General features: G+C 40.8%; 1 protein-coding gene across 8 annotated transcripts in view; it reads left to right on the top strand.

Annotated features, from left to right (window-relative positions):
* Positions 1 to 9,877: 9,877 nt before the first annotated feature.
* Positions 9,878 to 13,868, top strand: part of WDR26 (WD repeat domain 26) — a 2,773,460-nt gene continuing 2,769,469 nt past the window's right edge. For all 8 annotated transcript variants that reach the window (XM_044058793.1, XM_044058834.1, XM_044058809.1 and 5 more), the window contains exon 1: positions 9,878 to 10,583. In XM_044058793.1, the coding sequence (XP_043914728.1) occupies positions 10,315 to 10,583 (269 nt within the window). In that variant the 5' untranslated portion in view covers positions 9,878 to 10,314. The remainder of the gene's footprint in view (positions 10,584 to 13,868) is intronic.

Below are 13,868 nucleotides of genomic sequence, written 5' to 3'. Positions count from 1 at the left end.
AGACATGTGGAAGAAAAATTTCTCACCTCCATGACTTCAGAATCAAATTGTTCATTCTTGTGGTGTTCAGTGGTTGATATGGGTGATCTGAACAATGTATCAGCAAGATAAAGAAGTTTGCCTTTCTTGTAGACAAGACTGAAATTATACTTTTGCAATCTCAGCATCATGCGTTGCAATCTGTCTGGAGCTGTATGCATAAGCTTTCCCAAAATAATGACTAGAGGTTGGTGGTTTGTTTCAATCTTGGTAGGTCTACCATAAACATAATCATGGAACTTGGAACATGCAAACACAATTGCCAAAAGCTCTTTTTTCTATCTGAGAATACTGCATTCCAGCTTGGGTAAGAGTTCTGAATGCATAAGCAACAGGCTGACCCTCTTGTAGAATGACTGCACCAAGACCAAATTTTGAAGCATCACATGAAAGAGTAACTGGCTTGTGGATGTCACAGTATCTGAGAGTAGGTGGACTGGCAGTTCTCTGTTTCAGGACATCAAATGCTCTCTGGTGTTGCTCTAACCAAGACCAAGACACATCTTTACTTGTCAGCTCTCTGAGTGGTGCTGATGTTTGACTCAAGTCTGGAATGAACTTACCTAGGTAGTTGACCATGACAAGAAAACGCTGCAGGGTTTGAACACTGGTTAGAGCTAGCATCTCAAGAATGGTTGTTTGCTTTGAAGGGTCTGGTTATAAGCCTGAATTGGTAAATAAATGACCAACATAAGTGATTATTGTAGCCTGAATTTGCATTTCTGTGGATTCAGCTTAAGATTCACTTGACCTTCCCTTTCCAGAACTTTTCTGAGGTTTCTGTCATGCTCTGCTTCACCATTACCTCCTACTAGTATGTTGTCTACTATAATAGCATAAGCATACCCAAATAAAAATTGCTTCATTGCACGTTGAAAGATTTCCTTGCCGAATTTATCCCAAATGGCATTCTCAGAAATCTGTATCTTCCAAACTGAAATTAGTTAGCAATGAAGATTTCCTGCCAAGCAAAATTTGCCAAAATGAACTCTTTGCATCTAGGACACAAAAAACAGTGGCATTTGTCAAAAGAACAGTGACTCTTCGACTGTATGCATAGGACGATGAGGTCTTTTCCGTGCCTTCTTTAAATCTTGTGGATTTATACATATTTTGATGTCATCTGAGCTTTTCTTATGAGCTACAACCATTGAGGATACCAATTCAGTTGGTTCGTCTTCTGGACAAATTACACCTTGTTGCACTATTTTGTCTAGTTCAGCTTTGACTCTGGTCTGCATGGCTATTGGAACTTTTCAGGCTGGCCCGATAACTGGACTGACATCTGGGTCTAACTTCATGGAGTACTCAACTGGAAGCTTGCCTAGTTTGTCTTCGAAAAGATCAGCATAGATAGAAAAAATATACTGGGCGAAATTAGAAGAGTGGTTTGTTAAGCTAACATGGTGGACTTCCTTAATAAATGAAAGCAGTCCCATTTTCAAAGTGTCTCTGAGTCCTAATAATGTTTGGATGTGCCTCTTGATCACATAAAATAATAAGTCATAGCTTCTCCCAGCAGAGTAACATGAAAGCATCACAAGGCTTCCATTTGAATCTCTTAACCACCATAATCAACAAGATTCACACACTTTGCCAGTCAAGCCTTTTGCCAGCACATACTCTAGCAAATATTTCTGCAGATATAACATTGCACTTTGAGCCAGTATCAACTTTGAGCTCTGTGGGTTTACCATTTATCAGAACAGTACAAAATACTTCATTATTGGCCCAAATATCTACTGCACTGACATACCATCAACATGAAAAGTAGGGCTGCAGCTTTCTAATTGATCAACTTGTTTCTTAAAATGTTCCCTTTTAATGAAAGAACGTGTGGCTTTTGATTTACAAAATCTTTTGAAATTATTCCATTTATTACATCTGTGGCATTGTTGACCAAAAGCTAAGCATTTCTCTCTTTTAGATTCATGACTGCTACCACAATTACGACAGGTGGTAATGAAATCGGGTGGGTAGGTGCCAACACCCTTATGCTTAATTGCTGACTCACTCTTATGCTTCCCTGAGGCTGTGCAAACTCTGGAACTTGCTAGAAAGCTCTGAGGTTTACCTGTGAGTATTGCAGGGGCTACAGTTGCTGCCATTTGCCTGGGCCTGTTTCTTTTAACCATGTGCTGCATGCTATCAATGTGAGCTTTAGAAGTTACTGGAAACATGCCTTTCTCATTTGTAAGCATATTTGTGTGCTTTTCTGTCAGCTCATATATCTGACAAATCTCAATGGCCTTATTTAAAGTTAAATCACTATCACAATGCAAAATCTTTCTCACAGCATCATCTTTAATACCTCACAAAAGTCTGTCCTTTATCAACTCAACCCTTAAATCACCAAATCTGCATGTTTTAGCCTTATTTCTCAAGTCGGTTATATATGCTGCAAAAGTTTCACCAGGCTTTTGATCCCTTGTGTAAAATAAGTGCCTCTCCATTGTAATGTTGGTCTGGGGGTTACATATTTCTCTAAATTTACATTTTAAGTGCTCAGGGTCCTCCCTTGACTCAGACAATACAACAATATGACGGTTCCCCCTCTCCAGCAAAGATAGCAGGTGCATACACAAATGAACGTCCCCTTTCAATGGTTTCTGACTCAGCTAAATTAAGTAGAATAAATGCCTTTCTACGGTCATCTTTCTCAGAAAATGCAGCCTGTATGAAAATGTCATACTCTTGCTCAAACACTCTCCAGTTCTCTGCAATATTATTATCAAACACAAGTGGACTTGGTTTTCGATATCAGTCTGCCATGCCAACAAATATGCCCAAACACACTGAAAATATGGCCCTTGTAATTATATACAAACAAGTTGCCTCTCTGCAGCTTGCAGTAACACTCAAATGCATAATAAACTCTTTAAAACACTGCACTTTGCAAGATATCTCTGAAATTGCTGTACTTTTGAAATAACTGTACTGTAACACAGCACAAACATGTGAATACTTCAACTCAGAAAGCCTTATTCAAAATGAAAAATAAGTACTTTGCAAGAAATGCAGTTGTTTCTCTTTATTTTATTCATTTTAATCAATTTGGACTTTATTTCAAACATTTTCCATAGTAATTCAAATATTTCTAGCAATATCGGACATTTCTACTTATTTTAATATCATTTAGAGCATTCTGTATGCTTTGTTTTATATTTTGCAAATAGGAAATAGTTTGAGCAAGTTTTAACATCTAAAATTCATATCTGACCTGTTTTGCAAATTATACATGCAGCAGGGACGGTCCACCTCTGTATAAACCTCCAGTAGTAGTTAAATGCTACTAGCTGGGGGTGTTGATACAAAAGGGGAAGAGATTCAAAGTAGAAAAACTGGAGTTATTTCTGGCCATCAGTCATTTTAACCATGCCTCTTCTGGCACCATGTCACTTGTCCCTCTATACACAGAAGGTGAAGCAGGTGGGGTAGTTTGTTTAAGATGCTTTATTACATAGAAACACATCAGTATGGATAGCAGCATCATTAAATATACATAAACTGATTAACAGACAGACCTTACATACATCCATACATGCTTACATCTCAACATCTTACTACAAAATGGCTGTCAGACTTACACGTGCTCAGTATTTATACACTTGTGCAAGCCCTTGGATAGCTTCTTAAAGAGACATACACACATTGATCTACAAGAACTATCATGGAAATGACCAACAAAGATATAGGTGACCTTCAGACATTGGATCCATCTTAGTCTGGCTTTGCCAAAGAAAGGTCATGCCTACTGAACCTGGTAGATGCCTTTGAGAAGGTTATCAAGGCAATGAATGAGGGTAAAACAATGCATATTGCCTACCTTGACCTGGCTAAGCTATTTGATAAAATATCCTACTCTGGCATCATTAACAAACTTACAGAATTAGGCATAAACCCCTATATAACACACTGGACTGCCAGCTGGTTCACAGATAGGTCCCAGGAAGTTAGGATTAGTGAGACCACCTCCTCAAAGAGGCCAGTCACCAGTGGAGTATTTCAAGGATCTTTGATGAACCTGCTCCTCTTTGACATCTACTTCTTAGACGTCAAGGCTAATGTCAAAGGCCTCTCTATGACCAAGTTTGTAGATGATTGCAAACTGGCAGCAGTCATAGAATCCCATCAAGACGCTAACATCTTGCAAGAGGGTCTAACACAGACAAATGACTAGTGTCAAAAGCATAGCTTAAAGCTCAATGCAAAGAAATGCATTATAGTGCCTTTTGAGAAGTCAGCCACCCCCGCAAGAGTTGACCCACTAGTCAGGACACTGGTAACACATCTAGACCGTAACCTGGCCTCTGACCAACCTATATTCAAGGTGGTAAGTGCATGACATCTAGGTCCAGGGAAGTCATTGTACCATTACACTTGGCCCTCATCAGACCCATCATTGAGTATAATGCCCCCTTTGGTATGCACCTGACCAGACACATGCAGCAACTGGAATGCCTGCAAATGTTCCTTACAAAAAGAATACAGGGCATAAACACAATGTCCTATGAGGATTGCCTCAAAGCTCTATCTCTGTAATGGGTCTCCTGCAGACTACTTAGACGTGATCTATGCCTGGCATACAAGGCATCCCCTGGAACCCGCTCTGATGAACCTTTTGCACATCTGCAAAACAAACAGCATCGGAACTACTAGATCTAAAGACCTACATTTTGCTTGTAACATAAATAGGGCATGTTGGAGAGACAGATATGTATCTCAAATAATTCCCTTTCTCTGGAACAGGCTCCCCATCCATGTGAAACAAAGTCCCTCCTTAACCCTATTTAAGCATAAGTTGGACCATTGGATGGGAAATCAAAAATTCACCTCTGGTCTGGCACCCACATCTCTGATGGACAGAGGGAGTCAGTAAATCATGTTAACCAACAATCACCCCTATATAAATGTCTAAAATATATAACTTGTGGGGCACATTTGAGTTGCACTGCTAGATTTATAAAGGTCATTAGCCTAGTATACACCTATGAACCTATGAACAGAATAAAGGAACAATGAGTAGTAGTTATAAACAAGTACATAACATCTACATAAGTAAAAAAATATAGACTGCTACTTATTCATTGTTAATACATCTTAAAATTAGCACTGGATAAATTTATGCATTGTTATTACATCTCAATCTTGACAAACTGGCAAAGAATGAGTAACAATGAATCATCACCAATTTGTATTAGAACTCTAGTGTTTGTTGTCATACAGCAGAAACTAATGGAAATGATTTTCCTTATTTCCCTTTCATAAAATATCAATAAAAATAATAATAAATTTGACTTCAATAAACTACAGAAAGATATAAGTGTACAGTTCATGGGGTATTCTGGAAGAATGGTAGTATTACAGTGCTGAGCTAAATAGCAAAATCAGAATTGTGCAATATGGTGGGCAGCCATGGTGGTGCAGCAGTTAGCGTTGCCACCTCACAGCAAGAGGTTCTCCGGATTGATACTAAGCTGGGGTGCCTTCTGTGCGGAGTCTGCATGTCCTCCCTGTGGTCACGTGGGTTTCCTCTGGGTGCTCGGGTTTCCTCCCACATCCCAAAGACATGCTGTAGGTGGATTGGACACTCTAAATTGGCCATAGGTGTGAGTGCGTGCATGTGTGTGCCTTCTGTGGAAGGTTGGGCGCCAGGCTGGCAACTCAACACCGTAAAACTCCACTGCCAATCATGAGCAGACAGGTGATCCACTGTGACGACCCCTAACCGGGAAAAGCCAAAAGAAGAAGAAGAAGAAGAATTGTGCAATATGGTCTAATGAGGTTTAGGGATGCTGACATACTGTAGACCTCCTGGGGTCAATGCTGCATAATGAAGCTATGCATTCACAAAAATTCCAGTCTTCATGAAATATAGTACATCATAATATGAAAGGTCAGGTCAACCTGAGCTATTGGCGTGTGTGTACCATGCTTGTCACAGCATGTGTTCACACTCACATTGAAGTTCTGCATATAAGCAACAAAGTAAAAGCTGACAAGCCAGTACAAGGGCTACACAGCAAAGTGCTACATTTATTTTATAAATGGAAGGAAATGTGGCGACAGCACAGTTAGGAAGGGGGAGAGGAAAAGCACAGTAATATAAGTAAAATGAGAAATTAAAAGTGGCATGGGGTGAGAGAATGAGTGTAGTTTCTTTTGTGAGACAAGTGCTCTTTTTTAGAGAAGGGTAGAAGGGAAGAAAGCAGGGATATGATGTGGGTAGGAAAGTGGGTACAGGAATGGCAGTACAGACAGACACATGACCATATGACACAGACAAAGTCTAATGAAGGTGTTGATACAAAAGGGGAAGAGATCACAACAGAGACATGCAGACAGAGAGACGGAAGTTATTCATCCGGTGAAGGGGAGGATTAGACAACAAACAGGGGAAGGTGAGTGACATAAAACAAAGGAGGACAACATGATACAGGAAAGAATGAGAGTGAGGACCACCTGCTCACCTAGATGTTAATTGCCTCCATGACTGACGACATGGATGAACTCCATCATTGGTGGTCCAGTGGTTGGGGTTGTGCAGCTATGCAACTCCGCCAGTCACATGAGGCGTCATTTCAGGGTATCAAGCTAGATCTCCAGCTGTTTGTCCATTACAGTCATAACCAGCAACCAAGCCTCCTCCTGGTTGACCCAAGAGGACATCTCTGAGCCACTTCCTGATGAGACACCTATGCATTACCTCAACAAAAGAAGCAATGTGAGAAGCCAACAGTAAGTCCAGTAGGTTGCCTCTCACAGGATTACCTTTGTCACCCTGCAGAGAGACTGGATTTGAGACTTCTAGAGGCTCACCAGTTGGTGGGGAGGATGAAGCAAGGCAAGATTGCTGCTTCTGCTGCTGTACTACATCCTGCTCCACAGCTCACCCAGAAGAATCAATGAAAATAAATGGAGTGAAATAAAACCATAGAGATGGGCCATGAAAGGCGAAAAATATGATCATCAGAGCAAAGTGATATAAATACCTGGGAAACCCTTATGAACAGTGGGGGATAATACAGTCTGTACTGCTGTCACTGCTGCACAGGACAGTGATTTTGGTTGTGGATGGTAACTAGTGTGTTTGTGTGCATATGTGTGCACAACAGACAACAAAGCAGGGAAAAATGACCGAACTAATCAATTGAAATGCACAGCTCTGTGGGAAAATAAATGTATGTGGATTGGTCATATACAGTGTGACAAATACAGGGATGTGTGACACAGGCTGGCACAGTACCACATAGAATGGGTCTATGTTAAATGTTCGAACATCCAAAATGTTGAACATTACATGGTCAAGACCAAATGTTCGACATTTGGATGTTCGAACATAAAAAAAAAAAAAAAGAAAACACAGAAAAAAAACACTTTAGTCCCCATGCACCTCCCACACCCTCCCTACTTAAATATACCAACTCCGAGACCACACTTCAGTGCAGAAAAGGGAAATTCTCCCTATCTGCACCATACGGTGTCGTTGAAAGTCTATCTTTGAGCACTCAAAATTTCGAACACTTGGTTTCGGCCATGTAACGTTCGAAATTGTGAGCGTTCGAAGATTTGACAGGTAACCCATAGAACATGCCTAACAGCAACAACAATGTGACCAATGGGCAAGTAATCATGGCTGCACAGCTTCATGAAAGTTGACATACCCATGCTATTCCAGGAATGACTGGAATAGTTAGATTTTAAACAGAAATGCAAACCTGGCTGAAACTGCTCATGTGGATGTGGATGATATTTTTCTGACTCTACCATCACCTGTATCTATGGCTGCAATAAATATTGTGGACATGCATGATACTCTTCTTCCTCCACCTTTGTCTTCACCCATGGCCATGGAAGTTCCTGTGGACATGTACAATATTTGCCCAGCTCAAATCTGGGCCTCAAAGTTCCACGGTGGCCCACTTCCCAGTAGGTGACTCTAAATGACACATACTGTGGGATGAACAGGCCATACTGACAGCCAACCACTTGTCATGACCAGATGACAGGGAACATAGCCACAATCCCACATACAGAGCCCACACACTATGGCCTGCCCTAATGCACATACTTCCTCATCTGCCTTTGCAGTTTCAGCTGGTACACCTGGCTAGCACTTCACTTCTATAAGTGTCATGTCATCATCTGACAATATGATCCCTCATATTCCATAACACCTTAGTTGTGTGTAGGGTTATTGCAGACACCACCTGTGACCCTTCCACCTATGCTAGTTCTGTTATCCTATGTCACTGTGCCCAATGATGACTGCAGTCTGCCCACTCCCTGGCTCATGTGGCTTAACTAATGTGTGATGCACAGCATGGCCAATTCATACACTGCACTACATCACCTAATTATGTAAATGCATGGATACATCACTTTTGTTCTATGTTTGTCCCATCATAGCCTATAGTTGTTGACCAAATGCCACCTATTTTCCAGTGCCACAGTATATTACATCTTCCTCTGTTTTCCACAGGAGCCTGCTGCAGCTGATTCATCCTTTGACTCCTCCCCTTGATCCTCCTGTGCTGCTGGCATACCTACATCAGCCAGTGCTACGGGCTCCTCTTGTTGTTACTGTTTATGCAGCACATAACAAAAATAGCTTACTTTACATCACAGGAGTGTACTACAGTGCAGTTCCACATGTATCCAGACAGCAGAAGAAATATTTCAGTGAGGCTCCAATACATATGCGGTATCACCTACAACACCATTATGAGCAGTCAGTTATGCATCCTCATACCAATGCACCATCATAGGCTCTGGAATTGGTAATGTGTACTTCACTTCAACCATATGAAAACTCCACTGCATGAAAAACTAATATAGGCTACAAGCCTGCCATGTGTGGGAATTGTGGGAACTGGCTTGATGGCACACAGACTATATTACAGAATGCCTACATGGTGGCACTTCTCTCCTCTGTTGTCTTTGCAAACTACATCTGTTCTTCTAAGTCCATCAATATCATGTCTAAGAGCTGGTGCAGAATTCATGAGACCAATAGCTGCAAAACTCCTAGCTTTTCCCCTGTTGGATGTTTAAAGGTTCCCATAGCAAGAATGGTAAATGCTACATAAATCTTTCTGTCATTGTAATAGGTATTTCATGCATTCCTTTGATACCATATGAGGATGGCACCAGTCAATCAACTCTCATATGAGATCTCTATCCACATAGTAATGAATTATGCCCCAGTCATGAAGGTAACAGTATGTCAACTGCTGATTGCCTTGTCTGTGATGCAGATGTTGACAGTACACAGTAACTACTAACACATTCTGAGTGGTTAAATTAAGATGATGCTTCTTCCATCACTACACAAATGATAATCCTGTTCACCAAGAAATACCTATGTACAGAAAAGTTGATAGCTATAGCTCATTGCACTAATTCTGTACATTTTTGAATTGAGTTGCTATTATTTGCATATGCAGTAACATTGACCCCTTCAAAATTATTTGTAAAATATATTTTCTATATTTTCGTATGTTTGTGTCCGCTACTACGCTCTTTTTTGGCTATTTTCTATATGAGTATTCATCTAGGTGATAATTCAGTTTAGTATTTTGCAAAGTGTGCGTAGTTCTATGCACATACTTTTTTTCTGTGTGGGAGAGCACAGAAGTTAACAACAAACCTTATAAAATTTATTGGAAGAGTATTTGCAATAATTTAATATAAATATTTGTATTTATGTAACAAATGAAACAGCTGAGTGACGTACTTACGTCCACTAAGTTGGCACTTTGCCTACCATGCCGCTACTGTTTACATTTCGCCTATAGAAACTATACAATCAGCCGGAAGTATACAACCGAGCAGTATAGGAATTTCCGGTGACGTCACTATCCCCGTTTCATTGGGCTGCTGCTAGAGAGAAACAAACAGAAAACAACAGGAGAGTGACGGAGACAGAGGGGGGGTAGTTACTAAAGCATACCAGTACTAACCCACCAAGCTCTGCTGACAGGTTCCCAGGACAACTCCAACATTTAAAACCCTTACTTGCTTCCTCCTCCAACCCCCTCGCCCCGCCGGCCTTTAACCACGGCCGCTCTCGGCGAGGAAACTCTGGCCTCCGCTTCCTCCTCCTCCGACTCGGACACCGGTGGAGCGTCCCCGCCCCCGCGGAAGAAGCACCGAGCCTCGGCGGCGGAGGGAGCAGGAGAGTCCGGGGTTTCAGCAGGCCTTTCTGTTTTGGGACTTGGTTCTGCGGCTATTCACGTCCATAGAAGTAATAACAGTCTTCTCTGTAACAGTACAATGCAGGCTAACGGGGCAGGTCAGGGACAAAATCAGGAACTCCCGTGTCTTTCTGCTCAAAACGGGGATACGGCGGATATGACCCATGCTAATGGTCTTCTGTCAAGTGTTAATAACAATAGTAACAATGTTATGAATAACGGGGTGCCTGGGACAGCATCCTCTTCCTCTGAACTAGGTGTCGCGATCAAAAAGAAAAAAAGACTGTCTCCTTCTGAGGAAGATGTGATCAGACTGATAGGGCAGCATTTGAACGGACTGGGGCTAAAGTAAGTATGTTATTTACCTTTTTATTTGTAAACTTCTCAGTATTTCGTGAACTGTTCTCTGCCGTGTTTGTCTTTATAAAATGATGTATGTCATTATCTGAATGTTTTTCGTAAGTGTAAACGTACTGTGGGCACGGGGGGGGGGGTAATTTTGACAACTCTGAGCCATATTGGTTTCTGTCAGTTGTACAGTGATTTTTTTTTCTCCTGAAGACTACTAAACTGGAGAAAGAACAGCATTCTAAAGGGTATCATTTGATGTCTGTAGTTGGCTTACCTTACAGTACAAAGCTGACAGTTAAGGTTGTGTGATTAAACTTGCCAGCAACCGGCCCCTTCCGTGAGGAGGCTTGGCAGGGTACCTCCGATACCACCTTCATGGAGAAAAGAGTTCCTCGGGTAGCTGTGCCCGAGGCCATCAAATGCAATAGAGATAGCCTAAGTTCGTCTTGTGCTTAGAACAAAATAAAAGCAAAGTTTTAACTGTAAATCGAATGTACATGTTCTATTTATTATATAACCCGTCATTCTTTTTGTGATGAATATCGGCGATTTTAGATTTGTTACCGAGTTGCCGGAATTTGCTTGAAGCTTTCAGCTCCTGGAGAGCCGGTAATAAACAGGTGTGTTGTAATTAATGACAAGCTCCTGGTGTATTATAGTGACTGGTTAACAGGAACGAATGATGCTCGGGTTTCATATTTTGTTGTAGTTAAGTATGGAGCAGTTACCTTACAACTCAACAGTGTTTTCCTGTGTTTAAGAATATTTCTTCGTTGGATCTGCCGTCCATTTATTTCAGTTTGATTTTATGCAGTGTGGCTTGAATGTGCACGAAGTAAATACGTGCCGCTTGGTGACGAGGTATTTTAGGGGTGGGGGTAGTTTTGTTTTTATTTTTGCAAAATCCTGAACGGCCATTTTCTTCTGATTTGAGATTGTTATTGCGTGGACTGTATCCTTTTGTGGAAGTGGAACACAAAGCGAAATGACTAATAACATAAATGCACACGTTATGCTGGTGGAGAATGTATTGTAATTTATTCACTTATCTCACTGTTTCATATTTTGTGTTTGCAGTAGCCCATTTCCTGAAGGTTCATCATCCTTTGTGAATGAGGCATATCTTCACAGTTCTTTGAGTGGTTATTGTGAGATGTAATTGGTTACATTTTACAGTTGTAGTTGAGACTGCTTTTATGTAGGTTTGAGAGATGGACAAGTTCAGTTTCCTTTTGGTAATCGAGCCCGTCATATTCCTTAGTTTAACTCATGTTTTTGTGTCAATCTGTTGCTTATTTAGTGCAACAAGTGCAGTTTTTGATTAGTTTTATCATGTATGTATATTTTTTTGTTTGAAAGGAGCATGTGATGTTTTGATTTGTTTTTGCTGCATCAGTACAGCATTGGGATACCACAGCATTTGCACACAGCTGCGAATTAGTATTGACAAACTTCATGTTTGCAAAAAGTGTATAAGAAGGGATGTTGCGTTTTTGTCTTGGTATTTGGTGGTCTGTCAAGATTTGCAAGCGGAGTGAATGTCTTTGACAGCACAGTTTTGTGTTATGTCTTGTTTATTTATATATATATATATATATATATATATATATATATATATATTTATTTTTTTTTTTTTCCTTAATAGGTTTTGGTGTTTTTTGTTTTGATAGTTTTTATTCAGGTTCTTGCTTTGCTGTTAACTGTGAAATTGTTATTTTGACTTATTAGCTTAGTGTGTTTAGTGCGTAAGTTTTGTGGATGGGAAGTAGGCTGCATAGGACTGTATATTGTGTGGCTAGACCCTGGACTTCCTCTGTTTTCTTGCTGGGACCAGTTGTGGATCCTGTGGGTGTCCTGGGGTCTTGACTTGTGTATGCTTCTGTCTAGGTGTGTGTGTGTGTAAGACCTACTTACTCCCCTTTCCCCACCAACTATGTTTTTTTTTTTTTTTTACACCTAAAGGCAACTCCTCTCTTTGGTCCACACTCTCCCTTAAGGAGCATATCAACAAGTGCCCTCCAACCTGTGATGGGCATGTCCATCCATTCCCTGTTGCTCTGTCAGTTGCCTGAACCGCTAATTGAACCTAATTTTGTCATAGTCTAGGCTTTATTTTTCTGCACCACTGTAGTGGCTTGGGGAGGGGAGAGTATTGTCCGTGCACAGAAGCCTTGAGGTCAGAGATGCAGGCCATCTATAGCAGAGCAGTTGGGGGGGGGGGGGTATTTTCCGCATCCTGCTCTGGTCTGTATTGGATCCCATTAGAATCCCAGTAGCCGAGCCACTTATTAATCTTTTGTAATTCAGATGCATAGTCGTGAAAGCTCCGTCATGTCCATCTTTATATGATACACAGAAATGCATCTTAAGTCATTCAATCTCGCGCAATCAGGTCATGTGTCCCTGGGGTGAATGGAGTTAAGGGCCCTAGTGACATTGGGAATCCTGGCACCTGAAAGACAGCTAACCATTACTTTGCCCTTGCACAGCCTTCTCAGTGGAGTATCTGTATTCCTCACTGTGCAGTCACTTATGACCAGGACATTGCCAGATACATAAGCTTGGCCATGCTGCCTTAAGGCTTTTGTTTGCCGGTTGTGTGACCATGTTTACTGTAATGTAGCAGTATGCTGTATGTTCATTTAGATCTGTTGATGCATTAAATAAGATGGTTGTGTCTGGATGTTGCATAGATGTGTGTGGGGGATAAGACATTGCTAAGCTCACTGCGTGCACAAGATACTTCCATATTAGTGAAGTATTTACACTTCTCGGATCTCAGTCATTTGGGTTAAGTAGTTAATTTTCGGTGAGAATGAGGCAGTTCCACTGTCTCAGTATATCCTGTGTTGTAAGGCTGGCAATAGGAGTGGTTATACCATAGAGTTCATGGCTTTGACTGTTGCCAGAGATAACAGAAATCAGATGTATGATATAAAATTTTAGTAGCGGTAGAAAAAGCTTTTTTGTTGCATTTATTCCAGGATATTACTTTGTACAACTGGTATTGGATCCACACGAGTGTTTTTCACCCTGATCTATCTGAACCATGCTAGAGTGTGGTTTATAACCCCAAAGTTATAACCATAACAAACAGTATGCATACATATTTTTACTTGAAAGGGTGTTGTGATTGATTAAATAATTAAAGAAGCATGTAATGGGAAGTGGAGTATTAGATGAATTTAAAATACTTGGTTGATAAGCTTTTTTTTTCTTAAATATCTGATGAAATCCAATAACAGTTTTGGGGACAAAAGCGTTTAGATTGTGTTTTTTTTA

Source organism: Protopterus annectens, chromosome 1.part2, assembly GCF_019279795.1.
Source record: "Protopterus annectens isolate FY-2018-M chromosome 1.part2, PAN1.0, whole genome shotgun sequence".
NCBI lineage: Eukaryota > Metazoa > Chordata > Ceratodontiformes > Protopteridae > Protopterus > Protopterus annectens.
This window is presented reverse-complemented; position numbering and strand designations above follow the sequence as displayed.